Raw genomic sequence first — 21,911 nt, 5'->3', positions numbered from 1 at the left:
ATATAAAAGCTTAGAGCTCTTCTAGGGTCCAATCTATGGAGCATCTCCTCTTTACTGGGATGCAGCGGGGGATAAAACACTGGCAGATCAATCTTTTGATTTAAATGGAAATCTGAAACAACTTTAGGTAGGAAGGAGGGCTTTACCCTAAACACAACCCTGTCCTTGCGGTATACATATAGGGTGGCCTGGAATTCGTTCACTCTACGTGCAACCAGCAATATGGTTTTGAAGGTTAATAACCTCAATGGACATGTGTGCAAAAGGTGCAAAGGTTCAAATGGAGCACACATTAGAAATTTGAGAACCAATTAAGGTCCCAAACTGGAACCTGAAAAGTAGAAGGCGGGAACACGTTTGTGAGCCGTTTTAGAAATTGAATTATCAAGGGAATTTTTAAGTAGGAGCATTCTTCCAAAGAGCGCTTGAAAATGAAAAGCGATGCCAGCTAACCTTTCATGGTCCCAATATTAAGACCTTTGTGTGCTAATGATAGGAGAAAAGATAACACATCCGGAGTTGAACATACAAAAGGGTCAACATTCTTTTCCCTGCACCAGTCGCAAAATGTATTCCAGCGGCAACGGTGCAGTGATTTTGCTGCTGGCCTTCTTGCCGATAGCAACACCTCCATCACGTCATCCTGGAGGTCCCAATCCCTATATCTCAACCTTTCAGAAACCATGCATGAAGGTTGAGAGTGTTGACCTCTGGGTGGAGAACCTGTCCCTCCCTTTGTGAGAGAAGATTCTATCTTTGTGGAAGACTTATTGAAGGACAGATTGACATATCCAGAAGGTCTGGGTACCAAGTTCTCCTGGCCCAATCTGGGGCAATTAAGATCATGCGGCTTCCGAAGCGTCTCAACCTTCTGATTACTTGAGGAATGGCGGGAAATGCGTATAGCAGTGGGAACTCCCAATCCACCACAAACGCATCTCCTCTCATCTCATCTCGGAGGAAATTCCCTTGAGCATTACATTTCACACTTCCGGTTAATTCTGGTTGCAAAGAGGTCTACAAGTGGTTCCCCAAAGGGCGAAGATCTCTTGAAGGACTTCCTGAGCTAGTTCCCACTCTTGGGAGACTGTGCTCTGCCTGCTCAGAGCATCCGCCGTCGTGTTCTCCTGCCCGGCTACGTAAACTGCCGATAGGGAGATTTCTTCTCGAATTGCCCAGTGCCAGAGCTGCATCGCTCCTCTGCACAGTGGTAGAGACCCTACGCCTCCTCTTTTGTTGAGGTAATGCATGGCCACTGTGTTGTCAGTCATTATCAGGACATTCTTTCCCCGTCAGAGGGCAGGAAGGCCTTCAGCGCTAGTCTAAGAGCTCCAAAATGTTGATGTATAGTTTGGACTCCGATGGAGACCAACGACCGATGACTGCCCGACTGTCGGAATGGGCTCCCCACCCCGTATGTTAGGCATCCGTCACTACTGTAAACTCCAGCCATGGTTGCCAAAATATTTCTCCTTCAGAATATTGTCCTCGCAGGCCCACCACAGAAGATCCTGTGCAACCCTGCTTGGAACCTGAAGTAGGTCCGTCGTCTTTCCTGAGAACTGGGACCATTGAGTTCTTAGAGCACATTGAAGGGATCTAATTCTCGGGCGGGCCTCTGGCACCAGAAAAATGGAGGATCCCATGAGGCCGAGCAACCTCAAGAAATCGAAGGCTGGAAGATTCTGGGCACTCTGAAATTTGGAAACCATCTGAAGAATGTCTTGAGCCCTCACTGTGGGTGTCGAGCACTTTCCCAAGGATGTGTCTAATACAGCCCCGATGTACTGGAGCTGCTGGGAAGGTGTCATCTGTGACTTCTTGAAATTGAGGGAGAAGCCCAGTCTGTGGAGGGAGTGGCAGGTTACTTTGAGATGATTCAGGGCTTCCTCGGGAGAACGCGCCCTGATCACCCAATCATCCAGGTAGGGGTAGGCATGAATCCCCCCCCCTCTCCTGAGATGCGCTGCCACCAACATCAGTTTGGTGAAGACCCTCGGGCAGAGGTCAACCCGAATGGTAGGACTCGAAACTGATAGTGCGAGCCGCCAACGGCGAACCGCAGGTGTGCTCGAGATGGATTGGCACATGAAAATAAGCATCCTGAAGGTCAATGATACCAACCAGTCCTGTAATTGGAGGGCCTGAAGGATCTGAGAAAGTGTGACCATCTTGAATTTGTCCTTCCTGAGGAACTTGTTCAAGTATCTCAAGTCCAAAATGGGTCTCAGTCCCCTGTCCTTCTTGGGCATCAAAAAATATGGGGAATACCAACCCTTGTTCCTCTCCGCTACAGGTACTGGTTCTATAGCATGTTTTCCTAGCAGGGTTAGTATTTCCTGCACAAGGAGTGGATCTGGAATCCTCAAAGAGTGTTTCCCTGGTGGATTGGTGTGAGGCTGTGTTATGAACGGGAGGCAGTAACCTTGGGCTATTGTCTCCAGAACCCAAGTATCCAAAGTAATGGCTCGCCATTCTTCGAGATGCTGAGACAGTCTGTCCCCCACCAGTGACTCGTGATGCTAGCTCTCAAAGTGGTTTAAAAGCGGTTGCGGGGCGCGGCTTCATGGCTACGTGAAGGGACGTGCTCTCGGGGAGCTCCTGGAGATCCGTCATTGATCCTGCAGTTCAAGCTGATTTCAGGAAGAAAAAGCATGCCGGCGTCGCATAAAAAGAAATAAGGAGGTCTGGAGCGGGAGATGCTCGACTCGTGGTGGTGATCGGTGCAGAGCCGGAGTGACTGTGGCCGTCAGAAAGAAGCTCCCGAGATCAGGGGACGGACAAAATGGCTGTCTGGGAACAAAGGGTCGCAAACGGACCGCGAGCAAGGCCCCGGCCGTGAATGTAGGCTGGCGCGAACTGACTGAGCCAGCTGCGACTTTGAGAGAAATAAAGCTCCCGGCCTGTGTGCCCAGATCGAGAGCAGCGTTGGGGCTCGGCTGGCAGGAGCCTGCTGGAGCAGCCGAAATACATCAGGCTGCAACAGGAGAGGAGCCGGGGAGCACCCGCGCATCCCAACTCCCACACACGTGAGAAGGCTAGAGCGGTTCGCCCCGAGCGTTCGGACGCTGGGCACCGCGAAAGAGGCGGCCGATACGGTGCCTCGGCGTGCGCTGCATGTGAATTGCGGAGCGCTCGACTGAGAGGGGGCCCGTGAGGAGTTTGGTCCCGGGAGCTGGGCGAACTGAGGAGTGCAAGCCCCAGCGAGGACCATGAGCACCAGGGACGGTGTACCGGGTGGATCCACCCCCCGGCGAGTGAACGATCTGCAGGAGTTGCAGCCGACGCACTGTGAGTGAGGTGCATGGAGGCTGGATAGAGGAGCCCCCGCGGGCGCTGAGGCTCCGCCAAGCGGCGGTGGCGCTCCGGGGGTGGTGCCCAGCCAGGCCCCCCCAGCGGCGCACAGCTGATCACCGGCACGGTGCACGCGGCCTTGGAGTGAGCCGGGGAGTTCGGCCCCAACACAGTCAGCTGCAGCACATGAGCAGCGGCGTGGCAAGGCACAGGGAAGAGGACGGCGGAACGGTGTCATAGCCGGTAGATGAAGCTGGGTCGCACTGAAGCCGGTGCCATCTACTAGAGCTGAAGTTCCCACACACCCACCAACGAAGAGAATATACAATAGGCTGCATGAGAGGGCCCGGACACCGGCTGGAAGGAACAAAGGTAGCCCACCCTGAAACTCTTGTTGAAGCCGTGCACACGCTGGAGGCAATTGGTTCTGGCCTGGGTGGCACAGGGGCTGGAGGGGACCCAGAAGACGTGCTGCAGCGGTGGAGTGCACTGAAATTGGTGCGCCCAAGCCACTGGGCGCACAGAGACTGAGAATTGGCACATGAGGCCCAAGAGGGGCCGGCGAGCACGAACCTCTGCTTGGCACACCAAACTGCTGCACACACGCTGGGGAAGCAGCAAGCATGGCACATGCTAGCAGGGGAGGACCCGAACAGGGTGGCCTGATGACAAAGGGGGGCTGACCCGCTGCTGGACACATCCACAAGTGATAAGGAGCCAGAGGGAAGCACCTCATACAAGGCTGTGGGCCAGTGGGCTCAGGGGCCAACGACATGCCGGAGTGGGGGAGTGAAGGGACAGTGAGTGCACCTAACCACCGGCCACTGCAAGAAATACGGCAGGGGCTGGCTGAGCAATACTACAGAGGTGCAAGTACGTGGGAGGACACAGCCCATTCTAGAAGTGCGGTGAGTGATAAGGATATATCCAAATACAGCTGAAGTGACACCTGAGCACTGAGAGGGGCCTGATGCCACGTTGGCTTTCGCGAGAGGGGCAGCGCTGCTGGCTCGCGCCCGTACGGCGCAGCACAATGTCTAATAAAGTTGTCAGACCCAGGAGCAAGCAGCCCACGCTGGATGCCTATGCCAAGACATCTTCAGAGGCAGAAGGGGGCAAAAGCAGACACAATACCACTACGGCGGCAGCGGAGACACCAGGCACGATCCAGGAGGTGCTTGCAGCGATTCCGGACCTGAAAGTTGTCTGGGAGACCAAACTGGGCCTGGCAATGAACAAACTAAAAGTGGGACTGGACCGCAAGATCAGAGCGGTCCAGGAAGAAGTTAATTTGCTGAAACAAGACGTGAGGACGCTCGCAGAGCGCACCGGAAACTTGGAAAAGGAGATGGCCCCAAACACAGCAGCGTGTGCCGCCCATGGATCGGAACTCCATGCCCTAGTGCAGCGTGTGGGCAATCTGGAGAACAGGGCAGAGGAGGCAGAAGGGAACGCCAGACGCAATAACATTCGGATTGTAGGGTTGCCAGAAGGAATGGAAGGGCAGAACCCAACGGAATATGTGGAATCCATGCTTCTGCAGGAAATAACTGGTGGAGCACTGACCCAGGGGTTTGTAGTTGAGAGGGCGCACAGGGCCTTGACAAGGAGACCACCCCCGGGATCCCCCCTGCGGCCGCTGATTGCAAAGATTCTAAACTACCGGGATCGGAAGAAGATACTCGAATTCTTCCGGAAAGGAGGTACGATCGAAAGAGGGCCTGCGAAAATCACAGCATACCCGGACTACTCTTTGCACGTACAATGCAGCAGGGTGAACTTTGGGTCGGTGAAAAGGAGGTTAAGAGAGGCTGGACACTGATATATGCTGCTTTATCCGGCCAAATTGAAAGTGTTCCACAAAAACAAAACCCTGTTTTTTGAGATGCCGGAGGATGCTATGGACTGGCTGGACATGCAGGGTCGCTCCCAGGAACCGGGTATCCAGTCAGAAGCTGCAGAAGATAAGTAGCACGTGGCTGGGGCATCTCTGGTGACATAGCACAAGACACTGGGACTAGAATATAGCACTAAATAAAGCCTGTGGGGAATGTGTTGCAGAAAATACATGCTTGTAAAATCCGCTAGCAGCGAACACTCCTAATTAGACAAGAGGGAGCTCCTGGGAGACATCCCTTGAACTGACCACAAAAGTGATGGATGGAAGGTTTCGAATTAATCTAAACCACTGGCAATTGCTCTGGGCAACCTTCCACACCACCGTTTTTTAGCCCGTCTGTGCCATTGCAAAAGGGGACCAGCAATGTGCAAATCAGTCAGCAGCTGCCGGCACCGAAGGTAGCAGCCCAGCCCGAACTGCTAGGCCAGGTCCCCTCTGCACAGAAAACCAAGCAACCCCAGACATGTTTCGGCCTTGTTGGACCTCCTCAGTGAGGTGCAGCCTGGTTCCCTGTGGCGCAGCAAGCAAGGGACCCACGTCTGGGCATACCCTCTCTCACAAGGAGAAACAAACTGATCACAAAAGTGATGGGTGGAAGGTTTCGAATGAATCTAAACCACTGGCAATTGCTCTGGGCAACCTTCCACACCCTTGAACCCCATAGCATTACGCTTAGTTAGGTCACTGTTAGTCTGGTGACGCCCCAAGGGGTCCTAGCCCTCGGTTCACGAGACAGGACCAGACGCGGGTGGGCCTGAGATCCAGGGATGGAGCTGGGCATTTGTTGGGGTTGGGCAGGGAGTGGGAGGGGCGGTTGTGTGTAGTGGGGCAGGGTTGGGGAAAGGGGTTTGGGGGAAGTTGTTGAGGTTGGGTAAAGAGTTGGAAAACCGGCCATCAAGGTAGACAAGAGAGGGAGAGGGGAGGGGAAGAAAATCAAGTCAATGGCATCGGGTAATCTCAGAGTTGTGACCTGGAATATGCGGGGCCTCAACGGCTATCTAAAACGTAATAAAGTGATGATGTACCTAAAGAGGATGCGGATTGACATAGCTCTGCTACAGGAGACCCACCTCACCAAGGAGAAGCTGGAGGTGGTCAGGAGAAAATGGAAGGGTAATGTCATAGGAGCCACACACTCGGCATATGCAAGAGGGGTGATTACATGGGTGGCACCGCATGTGCCATTTCGGCTGCTTAGATCAACGACAGACCCAGAAGGTAGAATGGTGGTGGTGGTGGTGGGGCTCCTGGAGAACAGAGAAGTGAACATTGTGAATTTGTATGCCCCTAACCAGGATACAGCAGCATATTTTAGGTCCCGTAACAGTAAAATTAGCCCCTTGGTGGGTGGCGCAATGGTGTGGGGAGGGGACTTCAATTGTACCATGAACCCCAGGATAGACAGGTCAGAGGACAAGTCAGAAAAGCCGGCACCAGCAGGCACTGAGGACACTGTTGACAGACCTCGGCTTGGCGGATGTGTGGAGACGGTTGCACCCAACAAACAGGCAATACTCGCATTACACTGCACCACATGACCTTCATACGAGGCTGGATTATGTGTTTGCCGCTGCCGAGATAGCAGGAGAAATGGTGGGTGCGGAATACAAGGCCCGGGTGTTGTCCGACCATTCACCTTTGGTCATAGAGTGGCGACATCAGCCCCCCAGAGCACGAATCCCGACGTGGAGGCTTAGAGCTGAGGCTCTACAGGATGCAGGATATTGAGAGGATTTGAGGGAGGCCATCAAGGAATATTTTGAAATCAACACGGGCAGTGTACGCTCTGTGGGAACAGTATGGGAGGCATTTAAGGTGGTGGTGCGTGGGGTAGCTATATCAAAATCCAAAGGGCTCCAAGGGGGTATTGAATGGGAACTGCAGGAAACAGAGAGCTAGAGGGCCTGATAAAAAGTGAGGGGACCACCCGAGAGGTCAGCGCCAAGATAAGAGACTTACAGATGACTTGTAGTGAACTCTGGGACAGATTATGCAAGCTAAATTATAAGAAATACACAGAGAGGCAACATGCAGGGGCGGATAAGCCAGGTAGATTACTGGCATGGTTATACAAGAATGAGACCCCCCGCTTGGTGATTAGAGAGGTCAGGGACGCGGAGGGCCAAATCTGTAATACCCAGGAGGGGGTGAACGAGGAGTTTCTCAAATATTACAAACGATGATGTGAGGACACGGGAGAAGACATGAGTCAAGAAATACCTGAAACAATAAGATGATATAGGTCTGCCTACCTTGGATGACCTGGAACGCAAAGATCTAGAGTCCCCCATCACCTCAGACGAACTGGAGGCGGTGATCCAACACCTGCCCACATGTAAAGTGCCCGGGTCAGATGGGTTACCCAGTGAATTTTATAAAACATACAAGCAGGAGCTACTCCAGACGCTGCTGGCCATGTTTAATGAAGCCCACGAGCGGGGGGAGAGGGGGACACTGCCGGCGTCCCTCTGGGAGGCAGTGATCATCCCGCTCCTGAAACCGGGAAAGCCGGATGTGCAGTGTGGGTCTTATAGGCCCTTGTCTATGTTCAATCAGGATAGCAAAATACTCACGGCAGTGCTGGCCAACAGACTTAAGAGGGTAATTGGCAAGTTGATACACCCAGATCAAACAGGCTATGTCCCCGGCAGAAATATCACAGACAACCATAGGAGGCTGCACCATATCATTGATCAAGCCGAGAAAGACTCGGGCGAGTTGGCTATCGTGTCGTTGGACGCGGTTAAAGCCTTTGATTCAGTGCAGTGGCCGTGGTTGCTGGCGACCCTGAAAGGATATGGGATGGGACCAGGATACATCAGATGGGCCCAGATGTTATACAGCTCCCCGATTGCGAGAGTTAAAACAGGAACTACAATTTCAGATAAATGGCGACTCAGCAGGGGGACTAGACAGGGATGTCCCTGGTCGCCCATGTTATATATTCTGGCATTAGAGCCCCTGGCAATTTGCCTGAGGCAACAATACGGGGAGGTGGGGATTCGCACAACGGGAGGTAAACACCTGATATCACTGTATGCAGATGATATGCTCCTCTACTTGCGCTACCCGGAGGAGAATCTGCAATATGTGCTGGATGTGATGGATCGCTATGCCACCCTCTCGGGCATATCAGTGAACCCCGGGAAGTCTAGTGTGTTCCCCTTGGGAAGGTATAAGAGTATCCCACTGGAAAGGCTACCCATCCTGCAGATACCCTGGCAGACCGAGACATTCAAATATCTGGGCGTAAACATTTACCATAGGATAGAGACAGAGCACAAACACAATACGGAGAAAGCAATTGAAGGAATTAAAAGCAGCATGGCGTTCTGGTCTAGATTACCCCTAGTTATGATGGGAAGAGCAGCGCTGCTCAAAATGGTGGTTTTGCCCAGACACTTGCATTTTTTTTTAATGTCCCGTACTTGATCCCCAGACGCTTTTTTGGGAGACTCCATGGTATGTGCAGGGGCTTCATATGGCACAACTCCAGGAATAGGGTGGCCCTGTGGAAACTAGAGAACACATGTGACAAGGGGGGCATAAACCTGCCGAATTTTGAATTGTATTACTTGACGGGGCAGCTGTTGTATGTGGCTAGGTGGGTGTCTGCAGAGGACTTGGCAGAAGATAGGCTTTTGCAAGGTGATTCAGCTCCATACTTTCTCAGAGAGACGGTGTGGCTGCATAAAACTAAAATGGCGGGGATGGGGAGACTATTGGTGCTGGGCTGGGAAGTTTGGCGCAGAGCATGGAGAACTGTGGGCGACCCAGACCCGCTCTCTCAGCAGGTCCCGCTGGCGGTGCTATGCGGGGAAGACTCCCAACTGATCAAAGGGGTCCGCAGATATTGGGAACCGGTGGGCTTAGCCACCCATGGAGATATATGGCAGGAGGGGATGGCACTGGAATTTCAGAGGCTGCATGAGGGGACAGGGGTGCATAGAGGCCAATATATCACTTATACCAGGCTCATGAAACGGGTGAGGGAGAGGTGGCCTGAGACGGTACTAGCGAAGAACCTGATTCCACCCTGGAAATGATGTATGACGGCTCGGAGGGTGGGCATGAAATATCTCTAATACATGAGCTCCTGAGCGCGAAGGCAGGGAAGGAACTGCTCCAACTGAGGCATGACTGGGAGGAGGAGGTGGGAGAACCCATGACAGAGAGACAGTGGTATAGAGCCCAAAGATACCATAAGAAGGTGTCCCGGAATGCGAGACTCCAGCAGATCCAGCTGTATGTCACCCACATAGCTTATCTGACCCCCGGGAGAATAGCCAGGTTTGGTGGCTCAGCTTTACAGAAGTGCCCCAGGTGTGAGGAGGAGGAGACAGGGCTGCTGCACATGTTCTGGGCTTGCCCTGAGGTGCAGAGATTCTGGGAAGAAATAAAGACGAGAATGGCCAGGGGAAGAGTGGTGCTTGAAGTGAGTTCGGCTTGGGCATGCATGCTTGGGAGTTTCCCCAGGCCACGTAATTCGAAATACATAAGCAGGATGAAGCACCTGGCCTATATCCTAGTCAAGCGCAGAATTGCAATGTGCTGGAAAGCGACACACAGGCCCATAGTAGAGATATGGTGGGCAGACCTCTTGAAATGGGCAGAAGCTGAAACCGCGGTATGGTATGAAGCTATCACTAGGGGGGGGAGAGGAAGAGGTGGGCACCCTGATAGCCTGGAGGCAACTGGTGACCTCAATGGCAAACCCCCACCAGGTCAATCATGAAACGGAAGACTCATACGAGTTGACAAACATTGAGATAACGGAAAATGCTCATGCAGATGGCACGGTTGAGACGGCTCGAGTTCGTGGGGAGGGATGGGGGGAGGACTGTGGATAACACTGTATAATGTGATATTTTGATACAGAATATGAACGTCCTAAATGGTTGTAATGTTTGGTGTGTTGTTTGATAAAATAATAAAAATTGTTTTAAAAAATCAAAATAAAAAAGCGGTTGCTGCAGCTGCTGATGGCAAGGTAGCTGCAGCTGGAGTTGGCTCTGCTCCATTTCCTCGTCCACCACAAGGGATTTTCCGTTGGCCTCTTTGACTAGCCATTCCTCTCGCCTTTCCAAATGAGGAGTGGTAGCGATAGGATCGCCCCCTCCATGGCTGTCCTGTCAGGCGAAATGGCTGAGGTTGCCTAACAGCGGCCCGTAAAGATTTGGCAGCCACATTTGAGGTATGCACCCTCTCAAGGCTCTCGTCAGCCTTGCTGCCAAAAAGGTGAGACCCGTCAAATGGCATGTTGAGAAGACGAGCCTTCACATCCGGTGAAAAACCCGAATTCCACAATCACGCAAATCTGCGCATTACAGTGCTTGTAGCCATGGACCTGCTGATGCTGTCCGCAGTGTCCAATCCAGACTGAAGGGACACGCGCATGGCTTCCTTACCATCCTTAACAATAGCTGGAAAACAATCCCTTTCGTCCCCTTCTGGAATGTGCTCCACCGCCATGGATATGCACTCCCACAGTGTGTACGAAAAGTTTGCTAAGGCACATGTGGAGTTGGCCGACTTCAGGGCCATACTCCCAGCTGAAAATACCTTCCATGCCCATCCATCCACACTCTTGTCGCCCCTATCCGGAGGGATGGTAGGGTACGCTGCCTTGTTCGATGTAGCTGTGGCTGCCTGGACCACCAGACTCTGCGGAGTGGGGTGCTTGGACAGGTAGCCGGAGTCGCAACTGGAAGGGCGGTATTTTCTTGTGAGGGATTTGTCCACCGCAGGATTGGTGTCTGGGGTCTCCCAATTTTTGGCCACCCTATTTTGTAGAGCCACAAGAAAAGATAAAATCGGTGTGTAGGTGGACCTTGGTCCAGAATATCCGTTAGGTCATCTTGAACAAATTGTACTGGAGGTCTAGCCCAGCCTAGGTATTCCACCACCTTGGACATTAGGCGACGATATGAAGAGTCAGCATGTTCTCCAGGTTCTGGCCTACTAAACTCCAATTCAGGAGAGGTATCAATGCCACTGGCATTATGTAGAGCATCACAGAGATCCTCCATATTGCTCTCTTCCAATATGAGGTACCCCAGCACATTTGGAGTTCCGAATTGAAGGCCAAAAGGGGCATCGTCATACATCATACCTTTCTTCTTCTTCAAAGATGGAAGAAAGGGATTTGAAATACTCTTTCCTTGGCAAAGGGGTAAATGATTTCTCAGGAACACTCACAGGTGTTGTAGGCTTCAAAGAAGACTTTGATTTAGCACTCATGTGTTTCCTCATGACCTGGAGGCTGAGCTGAAACAACCAGTACTTTTGGCGCCGATGGTTTTGGCGTCAACGTTGACAGTGGGGGCGGGGGGAAATGTGGCTTAACAAGCCAGCCATGGGATAAGTCGTGTTGCCGAGAGTCTCCTGTTGATCCTGGAAGATCCTGATGCGCGAAGATTACCAAAATAACGTGCCCAGCATATGAACAGATCCACTGCTGTGTGAATATGCGCCGACTGCATTTTTTTTCGAGCAGAACGGATGAGGCGAACAGAAGTAATGGAGTGAAGAACAGCTGTACGGTCCTGCAGTGTTCCAAACAAGATGGCGGTCACCTTTGGATAAAGGAATATGTATGCGAACCATGCAGCCGAGGGACATTGACCGCAACACGAAAGGCAACGGAGACGAATGAAGCTAGCTGGAAGTGCAACGTAGTAACTTGAAAAGGCAAGCATGCTGCATCCCTCTGATCGGATGAATATATGCATCGCCGTACAGCGCTAAGCAGTACGATGAAGTGAGCCCCTGCAGCGAAGGACACGCAACACTGTGGTGGTGTTCTGCCCCAACTGGAGGACGGGGGCGGTCCGGTACCCGCAACTACTAGACAAGCAACCCCCCTCCACCTTCCCAGGGGCGCTCCAGCTTGAAAGGACATGGAGCAACACAGAACGCTATACTGCCTGTCAGAGTGACCAGGAACAGCAGCAGAGGTTGGAGGCTGTAAGGTGTGGACGGCCGCATTGTGCCAGCTACCAGAAGCAAAAAGGCAGCTAACTGTGTCCAGGGACCGCACGGGACCGCACGGGACCGCACGGGACCCGCGGACCTGCAGAGGAGGAGCTGGGTCGTATGCAGCTCGGTATCGCATTGCAGAGGGGTGAGCCCATCCGTGTAATAACAGTTGCTGAGCCCAGTAGGTGCAGCCCGCGACCCTGAGAGAAAGAAGTTGGGCCAGCATCAAACTGCTGCAGCGCTATAAAACACAAAGTTGCCAAATACTGTGACACTGTGGCATGGTGAAGGATGAAACGAAACCGAGGCCCCAAGCAGATCGAACGGGCTGAAATACAGAACGAACACACCAGACCCGTGGATGGTGGCTGTGATAGAGCTACTGTTCACTGAACGCTCTCCTACAGGAAAAGCAGTGAGCAAGTGGGGTTACATACATTGAGCAAACGTGTGACTGACACACAGACATAAGGCAGGAAATCCGAATTGGAGTCATTACAATTACATAATGGAATCAGATAACTGAAGTGGACAAGAGGAGGGTCGTTACGACAATAAAGTTGGATCAAGGGCGCAAAGTTGCGACATATTACAGCAACACCGGGCACTGCAGCGCAGAGGGTGCTGATAGCGAACCCCAGCAACACAGCAAGGGGCGGGCAGACCAGTGGCGCACAGCTATTGCCGCGTGACAGCTGGGCCAGGGTGACCTCCTCAAGACACTTCTGGCTCTCATAGTGAAGAAGAACCTGGATGCCTGCCTGTGAGGTCGGAACAGGTGAAAATCAATGATACAGCCCCACAATTGACAGCAGTATGCAAGGATGATGATAGAGACTGTGGTGGAACAGCAGACTCTCTCCGAAACAAGACTACCCTGCTACACTAGCACTAGTTCTGGACGAGGCTGCTAGTACACATGGCGACAACATTTAAACTAAAAGGGAAGCAGGCATCAATGGATATATTTGCTAAGCCAAGGCTGCAAAAACGGCAGAGCTAAGCACACAAGGAGAGGGGGGGCCCCACCACGAGATGACCATCAGGTCCTGGCAGCAATAGCGGATATAAAATCGTCATGGGAGTCCAAGATCGACTCCGCCATAGCCGAGTTGAAAACATCCCTCAAGTGCAAGATCGATGCTGTTAGTGTGGACGTAGGCCTTCTAAGACAAGATGTTCGGGCGTTAGCTGAACGCATGGAACACCTAGAAAAGGAGGTCAAAGCAAACACGAACACTTGCACCACCAACACCAAAGACGTCTCCATATCACAAAAACAAGTACGCAACCTGGAGTGCAGAGCAGATGAAGCAGGAGGACGGGCGCGCAGGAACAATATACGCATTGTAGGACTTCCAGAAGGCACAGAAGGACCGGGACCCGACCAATTATATCGAGTACATGCTGCTACAAGAGATAGGATAGGGCGCACTCACCCAAGGGTTCACGGTGGAGAGGGCACATAAAGCGCAGACAAGGAAGTCACCGCCAGGAGCCCCTCCATGGCCGATCACCGCCAAGATATTGATCCATAAAGATAGAGAGAAGATCCTGTAGCATTTTCACAAAGGCGGCACGATAAGCAGAGCGTCAGAAACTATTACGGCGTACCCGGATTACACTTTCCTGGTACAGAAGCAACGCATGAGATGCGTCGGTGAAAAGAAGGATGCGAGAGTCAGGCCTCATATATATGCTGCTGTACCCTGCGAAACTGAAGGCTCTGCATAAATACAAGGCAATTTTCTTCGATACTCCGGAGGATGCGACAAAATATGGACAGGATGAACAGCCCAGCAAGTGCGGACGACCAGACGGAGAGCAGTATGGGGAAGTGAACCTGTATATACTCTGAAGCAAACTTTGGACAGAACGGATGCGATGTGGTAATGATTAAAGCAAGATAGTAGCTGCTAAACTAGAAATTGATGCAATATAAGGGGAGGCTACGGTGAAAGGTCTATATAAAGGTTAAATGCGCAAACTGTGCAAATATTGTATACTGAATGCAGGAGACAGGTGCTGCCAAGGAGATTGCAGCACCAAGGAACACGCTATCACCCCCAGTAGCTAGTGTAGTCAGGGCACCAGTAGTTCGGTAGCCTCCTGCTGGTCCCAGAGTATCGGCAATTAGCCAAGAAAGGGACTAGATGCAGGGTAACCTGAGATCCAGGAATGGAGCTGGGCAACAGTTGGGGTTTAGGGGGGTAGAGTGAGGGGAGTTGGGGTATTTAAGGGAAGGTGGGAGGAGGGAGGCAGGAGAGTTAATAAGGGACAAGCCTACAGACACAAGCCAAAAAGTGAGATGAAGAAGGTGGGGGCTAGAAAATGGATAAGATGAGAGAATTGAAGATAGTAACCTGGAATGTGCGGGGGCTCAATAACTATATTAAACGAAACAGGGTAATAATGTATTTGAAGAGACAGAAAATAGATATAGCATTGATGCAGGAAACCCATCTGAAAAACAGGATGGGATAATAAAGAAATGGAAAGGGTTATCGCTGCGAGCAACATATTCTGCGTACACCAGAGGGGTCATAACATGGATAGCGCCACACGTCCCGTTCAAGTTACTACAGTCCACCATAGACAAAAATGGAAGGATGGTATTACTAAGGGGGCTCTTGGAAAATAAAGAAGTATGCTTTATCAATGTGTATGCCCTGAAATCAAGACACTACAGAGTACGTTGGAACCCTCTATACTAAGATAAGTCCGTACATGGACGGAGCAGTGGTGTGGTGGGAACTTTAACTGTACCCTGGATCCGGCGATGGTTAGGACGGACGGGAATTTCAGGCAACCATCCCTGGCAGCGAAAGCCCTGGGCACCCTGCTAAATGCCTTTCAGATGGAAGATGTGTGGAGATTGCGACACCCACAGGATAGAGGATACTCTCACTACTCGGCCCCACAGAACCTACACACAAGGCTAGATTATACATTTATGAGACCGGAGTTAATAAAAGAAGCGACACAGGCAGAATACAAAGCCCTGGTCCTCTCAGATCATGCCCCGCTGGTAGTAACGTGGCAGATTCTACCATCCAGAGCTAGAATCCCGACATGGACACTCAGGGCCGAATCATTAAAGGACACAGTGTTCAGAGAGGACTTGAGAAAAGAGATAGTGGAGTATTTTGCACATAACACGGGTAGTGTGGACTCAGCAGGAGCACTGTGGGAGGCATTCAATGTAGTAGTTAGGGGAGTGGCAATGTCTAAATCTAAGGGGCTGCAAGACGAGATAACACGGGAACTAAATAAAAAGCAGAACGGGAGTTAGAAGTGAAGATGCAGGAGGGCAAGAGATCCCCAGAAGAGGTCAATACTATAAACCAATTACAGCAAAAGTGCAGGGATCACTGGGAAAGGCTAGGCAAGCTAAGTTATAGGAAACATGTGGAGAAGCAGCATGCTGAAGATGACAAACCAGGCAGGTTACTGGCCTGGGTATATAAAAGTGAGACACCGAGACAAACTATTAGAGCAATGCAAGGGATGGTCAGATACGTGGAACCCAGGAAGGAGTGAACAAATGCTTTTTTGAATTCTATACGAGGCTATATGCAAACTCCACTGAAGGAGAAGAGATAGATGCCCAGGAGGCATTAATAGAGATCACACTCCCTAAACTTGGGGAAGCAGAAAGGGAGAACCCAAAGGTCCTGATAACAATAGAAGAGCTTGAACAGATAATCAAGCTACTGCCCACCAGCAAAGCCCCAGGAGCAGATGGACTCCTGAGTGAATTATATAAAGCCTATAAAACAGAAATACTCCCCTCAATGCTCGCAATGCTAAACAAAGCGTTCAACACAGGTATATTGCCCGGGTCTTTACGGGAGGTGATCATTATTCCGCTCCTCAAACCCAACAAACCGGACATGGAGTGAGGGTCCTATAGACCACTCTCGCTGCTCAATCAGGACAGCAAGATCCTGACAGCAGTGATGGCGAATAGGTTACGTCCTGTTATAAACAAACTCATACACTTAGACCAAACAGGGTATGTCCCACGCAGGAACATATCCGACAACCTGCGGAGGCCCCATCATGTTATAGGCTACGTTCAGGGGAGCTCCCAAGAGGCTTCAATAGTCTCACTGGATGCAGTGAAAGCTTTTGATTCGGTCAGATGACCCTGGCTGGGGCGGTGCTTGAAGAATTCGGAATTGGGCCTGTCTACCTGAGATTTGTCCGATTGTTACACAGTAACCCAGTGGCGCGAGTCAGAATGGGGGCGTGCATTTCAGAATACTGGCTACTTAGCAAAGGCACCAGACAAGTTTGCCCATGGTCCCAAATGCTTTTTATCCTAGCACTAGAACCATTGGCGGCGTACTTTAGGCAGCAATAAGAGGAAGTAGGAATCAGCACTGTAGGAAGGCAACATTTGATATCGATGTATGCAGAGGACATGCTGTTATACCTGAGATACCCAGAGGAGAACTTGCAATACATTCTAGAAATTATGGAGCAGATGCGAGGCTGTCGGGAATAACGATTAATCCCATGAAGTCAATTATATTCCCCCTAGGGAGGTACGCAGGGATACAGCAACACGAACTGCCGGTTCTACAGATAAAGTGGGAAACAGTGACGTTCAGATACTAGGGATAGATGTAAATCATAAAACTGAAGATAAACATAGGCAAAATACAGAAAAGGTGGTATCCAAAATAGAAAGAAAAAAAAAAAAAGGTGTTTTGGGCCAAGCTAACTTTGGCCATGGTGGGAAGAGTGGCGTTATTAAAGATGGTGGTACTGCCCAGGTTATTACATTATTTTGCGAACAGCCCACATTCAATACCCAAGCGATTCTTTTAGAAATTACAAAGCATATGCCGGGGTTTATCTAGGAACAGAATAGCATTGTGGAAGTTACAGAACTCGTATGAACAAGGAGGCATTAAATTGCCAAACTTTGAAGTATATTATCTAGCCAGTCAACTCCAATACGTAGCTGGGTGGCTATCCGAAGATCAAACACCCTAGCACAAACTGTGAGGGCTGAATGTATCCCCTATTTCCTGAACAAGAGGATGTGGTCATCTAAACAGAGGGGGGGAGAGGGCAGACTGTTAAGCTTGGGAGGGAAGATGTGGCGTAGGGCTTGCCAGTTATTGGAGAACCCGTCCCTGTGTTCCCCCGCAGATTCCGCTAGTGACACTAGCAGGAATAGATGAGCAAATGAGGCTGAACATCAAAAGGAAGTGGGAACCAGCAGGCATCGTTACAATGGGAGACGTGTGGCGAGACGGGAAGGTTGTGGAGTTCAATGCACTGGTGGAGGACACAGAGTTGCATCAGGGACAGCATATTCCATATGCTAGGCTGGTGAGGATTATTAATAGGACGTGGCCCGAAGTGGTGCTGGCACCACAGCCGGCAGCAGTCAAAGAAACATTCTATGACGTGTCAGACGGGGGCCATGAGGTCTCCCGGATATACGAATTGCTGATGTCTGGGATGGGGAAAGAAGTGGTCCAGACGAGACGGAACTAGGAGGAGGATGTGGGAGAAGCAATGGAAGGTGGGCTGTGGAGTAGAGTGCAGGGGTACCACAAAAAGGTATCGAGAAACATGAGGTTGCAACAGATCCAGTTATATGTCACTCACAGGGCATACATGACCCCTAAGAAAATAGCTCAGTTCACAAACGCAGGTACACAGAAATATCTGAAATGTGGCGAGGTGGATGAGGGAATGGTACATATGTTTTGGTCATGCCCCGAAATAGTCGATTTTTGGAGGGAGGTGGCTCACTTCATGGCTGGAAAAGAGATAAACTTGGATGTGACTCCCCTTGGGTATGCCTGTTGGGGGGAGGGGGGGACCCCAGACCTCAAAGCTAAACACGTGAGCAAACTAAAAGACCTGGCGTTGCGAAACGCAGAATAGCAATGAGTTGGAAAGCGAGTAGGAAACCAATGGCACAGGTCTGGTGGCAAGACAAAGAAATGAGCGGATATTGAAACAACGGTATGGTACAAAGCAGCAAGTACAGGGGGTGGGGGGGAGTAGAAACAAATACATTGGTTGCTTGGAGACAGCTAATAGCAACATTATTTGTATCAGACCAGGTTAGCCCTGGAGGAGATAGCCCATTAGGGGTGGAGTAGCAATGGGAATGGCAATAGTAGTGGGCGGGGGTAGATCAAGAGGTGCTGTGGGAGAAGAGGTGTTGTGGGTTTGTGGGGGTAAAAGAAAATGCAACATGGAACTGTGAGTAAGAGCTATTGGACAGAATGTATGAAGCTGTAGGGTTGTCAAGTTGAAAATAAAAACATTAAAACATTTTTTTTTTTTTAAACGTTGGCAGTGGCGTCGATGCCAATGGCTCCAATGGCCTGGATAACAATGACGACTCGACGGTCCCCTTTGAAGATTTCGGCTTTGTGGGTACTGCAGGCTTCGACAGCATTGACAATCTCGAACGCTCATCACGTCTCAAGTGACTTTTACTCATTGGAGGCCTTGAACGTTCTCGATGAGTATTCCTTCGACTACCCGGGCTCGAGGGCGCGCGAGTGTCAGATCGAGAGTGCTCTCTGCCGGCTTTGATAGAAGGCGCGGACGTAGGCTTCCCCTGATTTTCAAAATATGTTCAGCATTTCTAAGCGGAATGCCTCCCACTCTGCAGGTGTCGACTATTTGGTGGGGCACTTTACTCTTTCGGGGGTTTCGCCTGACAAGGATATTGCCTCCTTCTCGATAGATTCATCAAGGACGAAGAGTGGCGTTATCTCTCTTGCGTAGAGGAGAACAATCTCCCGACTCAATGGTTGAGGAACGATCGGGTTTGGTTTTACGAGGCTTGGACAACTTTCCTACCTGTAACTTCTCCTTTCATTTTTGCAGGCCTTTTCCCGTAATAGCCTGACACTGAGCAGGAATCAGTGTCATGGCCTTCCCCCAAGCACCACAGGCAAGAACAATGTGAATCTGTGATCGGCATTTTCGAGTCACACTCCTTGCACTTCTTAAAGCTGGTGGAGGTGTTGTCAGAGTGGAGGACGAAGACATTTTATCGAGGATTTCTCACAATTTATCGAAACTGCGTTGTCAGAAAACAACTAGCGAGGCGCGCCGAGTCTCAGAAGCAAGCACGTTTGCGGAAAAACAGAACTGAGGCCAACAGGCGCTGTGCGTGCTACTTATATCATCTGATGACGTCACCCTTGATGGAGGCCTTCGAGGGACATCGACCCAATGCGCTCGATGCAGGGCGCCCTCTGCCGAAAAAGTTTTCAGAAGCAGCAGTTCTGTACAGTTATCAAAGATGAGGAATACGCTGCAGGACACAATCCATTCGAAATAGGTTTTTGGTGTCCTTAGTAGCTTGATTACCACACAATTGTGGGGGTGGCAAGCCAGATGAATGCTCCTCCTTCCACCCTCTGGGAAGCAAGTTATGTAGCGGCCGGACCATCCCAGTCTCGCGAAGCTGGCCCCACTATCCTCACATAATAATAGAGTTATTTTAACGCACCAGAGGTGATCAGGTGTTCTCCCAATACCACCTCTGGGCCCATCATTAACTAGCTCGGGGACAGAATTTGATGACCCCAGAGTTGAACGGGGGATAATGACACAGCAATTAGAATGCTTAGATAATGATTGCTAATGTGCTTAACATTGTTCAGTGAAAATGCAGAAATGAACAGCTATATTGGCATGTATAATGTATTGAGTCAAACAATTGATGATTGTGTTTGCTTTGTGAAAAAAACATGAACACCACCAACAGTTACTGCAAGTCTCACAACAAAGGCAGATAAAATAGTATAAATTAGAAAATGCAAACCAGTGTATTTGAGGACACGACACCTCTTAATATGGCAGATAGTGGAAACATAAATGACACCCCTTGTTAAATTTGTAAAACTTGGTGTTTCACCCCAAGTCACCGGGGGTAATCCAGAAGTGGAGCCCTTGCTCACTGTGCCTCAGAGAGGCTGGGCTTAACCCCACTGAGGAGGACAAACAAGGCCGAAACACATGTTTGGGGTTGCTGAAGGTACTCTTGTTCAGAGAATTGCAAAGCATTTTGGTGCTGGACTGCCCTTGTGGGTAGGACTACACTGTTATGCAAATGAATATGTTTCATCTGCGAAGGGTGAAGGGAGATAAAAACATGGTTGTAGACACGTCTAAGTGGATGAAATTCCATAAAACAAGTTATTTGAACCATGTTCGTTCTAGTGGCTCCCACACTCTTGTTAAATACATTACACCTTGTTTACTTCCCATCTATTTCACATTTAAGGAGGCGAGATCCAAATACATTTGTTCTAGAACTCTCACGGTCAAACAATTTGATAGGGACACATCTAGGTATGTTGGGGACTAGTAACAGGGAACTAAACATAGATGCTTATTACATTTAGTCAATGTTTTTATATTTATTAACAGGGGTAAGAACACAGCTTTATTGCATTGTCCTTTTGTACCTACCTTACTTAACCAAAAAAAGTAAAATAGCTTAACCTATCTTTAAGGTATTTAGTATTTGTTTTGAAAAACGTTTAATGGCCAAATAGATAATTTCATACATACAAAAACATGGCAGCAATTAGGGAGAGGCTGATCCCAATAAGCTCCTCTAGCTTTTTGACCTTCCTTGATTTTCATGGCTGCTCTGGCACATAAAATGCACGTCAATTGTGCATGTCGTCAATGACTGTCGACACAGAAACTATTGAATTGGAGATTTGTTTAACATGGTTATACATCGTTAAGCAAGATACGAATATTAGTCTCAACTAGGTTAAACATTATGCCCTACAAAGTTAGGTTCCTATTCGAATTCCATGTGTTTTCAGAGCAGGAACTATACAGATATTGCAATATGAAAAACAGAACATTGACACACAGGCACAAAGGGATCACCTTTGAAAATCAGGTATGATGCTTTCCCCCCCATTTGCTATTTGCAAGAGAGCAAGCAAAATGCGGTAGGAAACTGGATCAATTGGAGAACTTACAATCAACATGGCCTCCAAAAGTTATCCCAAACAATGTGTTCAATGTCTTCATGCCTTATGAATACAATATGAGCAGCTAGACCCTCTTGTGTTCCCTGTTAGGTCCTAGTCTCTAAGGCTGCCACGGTGCTATGCTCTCACTCCCATTCCATCTACTTACAACAGTCAATTTTTCTGTTTTCCCCCCAAATCTCAATTTCTCAAAGACCCTCCAGTTATTCCCTTTGTTACTCCTTCTTAGTCTTCCCCTTTTCTTGAGATTAGTTTTCATGTACCTGATAGTCAAATGCACTTAAAATAGCAAGAAATAAATTGATCAATACATTTGAAACAAAGAACTTGGTGTCAACCACTATCCGTTTGCTAGCCTGGCTGTGGATTATAACTTACCCTTTTTAAAACCCGTTTTCACAAAGCCCAAACAGTGGAGCAGTATTTGTATGCCCAGCCACAGCATACAGTATACAATAACACATACTAGCACAAGCACCCTTTATTTCATTGAAAGCATCAGTTCCACAGTTCATCAACATGCAAAGCAGACCTTAAAATATTACTAAAGTGTACTTACTGCTGTGTGCTTAGGAATACTCGGTCACTCAGCCAACCAAAAAGGGGATCATTGAGGCTGTTCCAGACAAGAAATACTGTCTAAAGGAAAGAGAATGGAGTTTACATAGTGGCCAGACGTCACACCATATTGCATTAGATATCAGGTTATAAACACCAGATGTGCAGGCTTC

At 49.7% G+C, this 21,911-nt stretch overlaps 1 protein-coding gene across 3 annotated transcripts in view; it reads right to left on the bottom strand.

Moving 5' to 3' along the window:
• The window catches only part of MFSD13A (major facilitator superfamily domain containing 13A), a 508,579-nt gene that overhangs the window by 381,770 nt on the left and 104,898 nt on the right, over positions 1–21,911 (bottom strand). For all 3 annotated transcript variants that reach the window (XM_069611670.1, XM_069611671.1, XM_069611672.1), the window contains exon 3: positions 21,740–21,819. In XM_069611670.1, coding sequence (XP_069467771.1) covers positions 21,740–21,819 — 80 coding nt within the window. The remainder of the gene's footprint in view (positions 1–21,739; positions 21,820–21,911) is intronic.

The sequence above is a fragment of the Ambystoma mexicanum genome, chromosome 8 (genome assembly GCF_040938575.1).
Source record: "Ambystoma mexicanum isolate Mex_15411 chromosome 8, UKY_AmexF1_1, whole genome shotgun sequence".
In the NCBI taxonomy this organism is placed as follows: Eukaryota; Metazoa; Chordata; class Amphibia; order Caudata; family Ambystomatidae; genus Ambystoma; species Ambystoma mexicanum.
This window is presented reverse-complemented; position numbering and strand designations above follow the sequence as displayed.